At 39.1% G+C, this 5320-nt stretch overlaps 1 protein-coding gene across 1 annotated transcript; it reads right to left on the bottom strand.

Annotated features, from left to right (window-relative positions):
• Window positions 1-3617: 3617 nt before the first annotated feature.
• LOC308082030 (E3 ubiquitin-protein ligase TRIM35-like) lies at window positions 3618-5042 on the bottom strand (the record flags this gene model as incomplete). The annotated part of the gene is made up of 1 exon (XM_080423641.1): window positions 3618-5042. One exon carries the CDS (start codon window positions 5040-5042, stop codon window positions 3618-3620), a length of 1425 nt encoding a protein of 474 aa, XP_080279767.1.
• Window positions 5043-5320: the final 278 nt, after the last annotated feature.

Here is a 5320-nt window from a genome sequence, read left to right on the forward strand (position 1 = left end):
TTCTACTCCACTACATCTCGGATCCAAATATTGTACTTTTACTCCACTACATTTATTTGAAAACTTTAGTTTATAGTTACTTTTCAGATATAAATTATGATATTATGAAACATACTTTAGCCACTTTAGCCCTATTTTATACATAGGCTATTTGAAAATAGCCGATCTACAAGCTCACAACATGTCACAATGCGACGCGTTGTGAGCTTGTAGATCTGCTATTTTCAAACATAGTACTTTTACTTTTGGTACTTTAAGTACATTTTGATGCCAACACTTTTGTACTTTTACTCAAGTCAATTTTGAATTCTGGACTTTTGCTTGTAACAGAGTATTTCTACATTGCAGTATTGGTACTTTTAAGTAAGAATTTGAGTACTTTTTCCACCACTGGTACGTATGAGGTAAGCTATATGGCACACATATGTCATATCTGGCAAAATGCTGGTATGTTCCTTTAAGATCACCTAAAAACAACCTATTTCTCAGGCATTTCAAAAATAAACAAAAAGGCTACTGGGCTAACAGGGAAAGAAAGTATTGCTGTCTCACCTTCGTATCAATTTTGGTTGTGTGCTGAGCCTTGTGGTAGGGATCACCGATATTTGCATGATCCGCAGGACTACTCTGAATATTCAAAGGAGGAGAGAGACATGGCGGGGCAGATATTCTTTCCCATGCTCTGCAGGCAGATGGTTCACCGCCTCTCCCTTAAGACAGGGAATTGTATTTTGTACTTGTTGAGCTAGCATCAATGGACATTATAGGACATTAATTAGGGATGATGCGGCAAAGCTTTTACATCCATGACTAATAGGATACAATGCCACTAATCCTGTTAAACAGCTTCTATAGTGAGGATGTACAATGGCATTCCCTCAACTGCTGCACATTGGAGTCCCATCAAAAGGCTGTGGGCGATGCAGAGAATAGGGACACTTCTTCACCAGTATGTTGAATCTGCATGTGTATACCACTTGAGAATTTGGTGTGTTGTTTTCTGCTTAATTGCCTACAAGGTCAGTGGCCAATTAACTAATCTCCTGCCCAAGTACTAGATCAAGGGGTTCCCAAACTTTTCAGGCCACTACCAGGGGACCTGGGGACCCCCCACCCTGACAAGCACTTGGAATTGTAGGCATTACATTTAGCTTGACTCGGTTCCACAGATAAATATTGTGAAAGTAGCAGATCTACAAGCTCACAACGCCTCGTAGTGTGAGGCGTTGTGAGCTTGTAGATCGACTATTTTCACAATGTTTGCCTCTTTCTTACGGAATATTTGAACATTTTGGCCAAATTTTCTTTCTTACGTAATATTTGAAACTTTTGGCCAATTTGGTATTAAAAAAGGTCTTAAAAGTCCTTAAAATGACACTTAATGAATGTGCATATACCCTGTATACACTTATACTGTATGTTGGTTTGTTTTACTGTTGAGTGAGAAAACAATGTTGCACATTAAGCTAATCATGTGGGGACCCTGACCCCCAGTTTGGGAACCACTGGACTAGATGAGGAATCGTTTTTTGAGGATGAATCCAGAGTAAATTAAAATAATAGTAATCATCATCATGATCATTCACAGAAAAGATGTTTGTTTGGCACCTGACGTTCTGTTTTGTTTTTACATTCTTTATACTGTATACACATTTCGGCCATTTGAAAATAGCCGGTCTACAAGCTCAAAATGTGTCGCGATGCCATGCATTGTGAGCTTGTAGATCTGCTATTTTCAAAAGATTTTGATACATTTTATACATTTGAAAACTTGTGAAATGGGACATTCTGCATAATGAGTGCTTTCTACTTTAGCCTACCAATACTTTTACTCAAGAAAATGTTTAATTCCAGACGTTTACTATTAGTATTTCTACATTGCAGTATTGATACTTTTACTTAAGTAAAACACTTTTAGTACGTTTTCCACCACTTTATGCACTTGAAAAACGATTGTCATGAATCATGAAAATACACTATAGCTCACTATAAAAACAACCATGACTTCAGATCAAATTTCTACAGTCACTTTAATTTAGAGTACAATTCCATTACACATCAGCAACACTATGTCTCCCTTCTCATTATTAAACTATACAAACAAACGTTAACAGGACAATTCCATGAAGAAATAACTCTTGACACATTGCCTTTTTAAAATTAGATATTTTCTTCCTTCCATTATATGACACCTTATGTATCCCTTAAGTTTGATTGTATTATTCATCATTTTCATCCTTCATTTATTTATTCTTTACATTCTTTGTTACTGCAGGACAGGAAATCAGTGTGTAAATCAGTCATTTTGATAAGTAGGCCTATGGTCAGAGTTTTAACCACATGTTGGTTGTTTTCTTGTAGATGAAATTAAAAGAAAAAGTACAGTAGGCTATTATTAGTATAATACTCTGATACATCTTATAGTAAAGATAATATAATAGTAGAATAGTAACCATTACTAGCCATCATTTACATTATTATTATTACCGTATAATCATGACATTATTGTTAGCATTATTATGCTTATTGATTACTAGATACATTCATTATAATCATTGGTTATTTGACTAGAGACTTGCATCTTGATAACAACACAATCTCGCATTTTCTATAAAACCGAGTGATCCGTGTCCCCTTGTCTTGTCTAACTACGTCATCCACAGTTACACTGACCTTCCCTGCATGGTATCATCTTCAGAGGGAGAGTATGACCAATGTTAAGGTATGCTAAGAGTGTGTCAGTGAAGGTGTGTGTGGAGATGACGGTGGATCAGGCAGAGAATCACAACCTGATCATTAGACACAGGTTCACACAGGAACAGTCAGGATCAGTGATGTAACATAGTAACAGCGGGCCCTGATGCAGGCTATTTAGGACGGGCCCCCCATCCTCCAGTTGACGCTCACAATAGGCTACTCACAGTTTATACTGTAAGTGGTGGTGGGCGCTTCAGGAGTCAGATAATCATTTATACAAGTCTTATTTATGAACACAATTTTAATGTAATGTAAAAAACAAGTGGATTAGGAACTAATGATTATAATATAAAATACAAAAACAAGTGGCTGAGGAACTAATGATTATAATATAAAATACAAAAACAAGTGGATGAGAAAGTAATGATTGTGATATAAAATACAAATAACAAGTGGATGAGAAAGTAATGATTATGATATAAAATACAAAAAACAAGTGGATGAGAAAGTAATGATTATGATATAAAATACAAAAAACAAGTGGATGGGAAGCACTTTCCTTTACAATAACTCTTTACAGTAACTCTTTCTTCATTGGGCTATACATGGGGCAATGCAATAATATGTGTTTTTGATATATATGCTAGAAATGCTTCGGTCAAAAACCAATAAACAAATGTTTAAAAAAGGAAAAAATGACAAACAAAAAAATCTTCTCTTCTCTAGGGAACAGGGTCCCTGGCACAAAATATCTTTTTAAGATAGGGGTCCGCGGGGGTCCTTGACATGAAAAGGTTTGAGAACCACTGCTTTGGGGAACACATGTGACTGTCATTGACCACAACACAATCATATAGATTCGATATAACTGGGTAATATCCTTCCTTAAAGACTCTAAATGATCAACATCATCATCATGTCTAACTGCATTGTTCCGCAGTTACATTGACCTTCCCAGGTAACATCTTCAGAGGGACAGTATTATCACCAGTGCAAATGTATGGAAAGAGTGTATCAGTGAAAGTGTGTGTGAAGGTGTGTATGTGTGTGTTAGTATCAGGATCAGATAATGACAGCTTTCCTTCATTCCAGTCCAGCTGGACTCTGATCCTCTGAAGATTCTGCTTCAATGAGAGAACAGTGTTTGACCCTGATGGGGAATGTGCTGTGTATATAGCTTCATCTAACCATATTAGGAAGTGTTGACCCACTACCAATCCCTTCCTCTGGTAAGACTCTGCTAACACACCCACTTCCCAGTTTGTATTGTCTCCAACCTCAACATCCCAGCTGTGAGTCCCTGAGTTAAAGCCCTCAGAACCAAGGACATGGCCATAGCAGTCAAACCTCTCTGGGTTGTCAGGAAGCTGCCGTTCCTCTCCACCGCTCACACTGGTCAGATCATCAGACAGGGTATAGTCTGGATGGGCAGTGTTGGGGTCCAGAATGACAGGATTGTAGGAGACAATGTCCTTCATCTTGTTCCAGACTCTGAAGGTCAGGTTGCTCAGGTGTTTGGTCACGTCTATCAGTGATCCAGAGACCAGCTGTTGGTCCTGCAGTGTGAACTGGACTCTTTCCATTGTGGTCTTGTAGTTCTGCAGGAATGAGACGTGTTCAGCTCTCAGCTCCTCCTCTATGGCTCTGATGTTGTTTGAAAGGGTTAATATGTCTCTGTTCAGGACCTTAATCTTCTTTTTCATCATCTGACTCTTCTGTTGCTCTTCATCCCTCAGTGCAGTGATGCTGGCCTCCTCTTCCTCTTGTAGAAACTGATGAAACTTCTTAAACTGTTCCTTAATCTGCCTCTCTGTGTGCCGGGCCTGGACCTTAATGTGTTTTGCTGTTTGGTTAATGTTCTTTTTAACTTCATTGAAGACCTCCAGTTTCTCCTGTAAAGTCTTCAGTGATTTCTGGACTTCCTCCTCGTGATCCAGAGCAGCTTCATCGATGGGTCTGAAACTGTGGTTGGTGTGTTTTTTAGAATCTCGACACACAAGACACACTGGCTGTTGACATTCCAGACAGAACAGTTTGAGTTTCTCGGCATGCAGACTGCAGAGATCACCAGACCCTGATGAAGTTCTCTTACGTTTTGAAGCTCTCCGTCTCTCCTGTATGAAGGCATCACACAGGTTCTTCAGAGCCAGGTTACGGGGTGGATGACCTGTTGAATGTATTTCCTTACAAACTGGACATTGCTTTATTGTCTTCTGTCTCCACCATTCCTGCAGACAAGCATTACAGAAGCTGTGGCTACATGACAGTATAACGGGATCTTTAAAGATGTCACGACACACAGGACAGGAGAAATCCTCTTCTGGAAGAGACAACGTGGAAGCCATTTAGTCTCTGAGTCAAGCTACAAACACTCTGCTCAATACAGTAAATCAGTCAGTGGTGGTACTGTAACACTTCCTCCTCTAGAATGTTCCCTGAAGTTTACTTTCACTGTGAATCGTGGTTGTTGTTAAAGTCCATTCAGCTGACAGAGTCAGCAGCAGGTTCCAGTGGTCTGGGTCAGTATTCCCTTCTGACTGTAGCTGTGGAAAGACAGTATGTCCTCCTCACTGGAAGTTGTGTTTGATCTGAAGGTCAATCTTATCGTCTCAGATGAGCCTGG

Source organism: Gymnoscopelus braueri, assembly GCF_963280865.1.
Source record: "Gymnoscopelus braueri genome assembly, chromosome: 3".
Lineage (NCBI taxonomy): Eukaryota > Metazoa > Chordata > Actinopteri > Myctophiformes > Myctophidae > Gymnoscopelus > Gymnoscopelus braueri.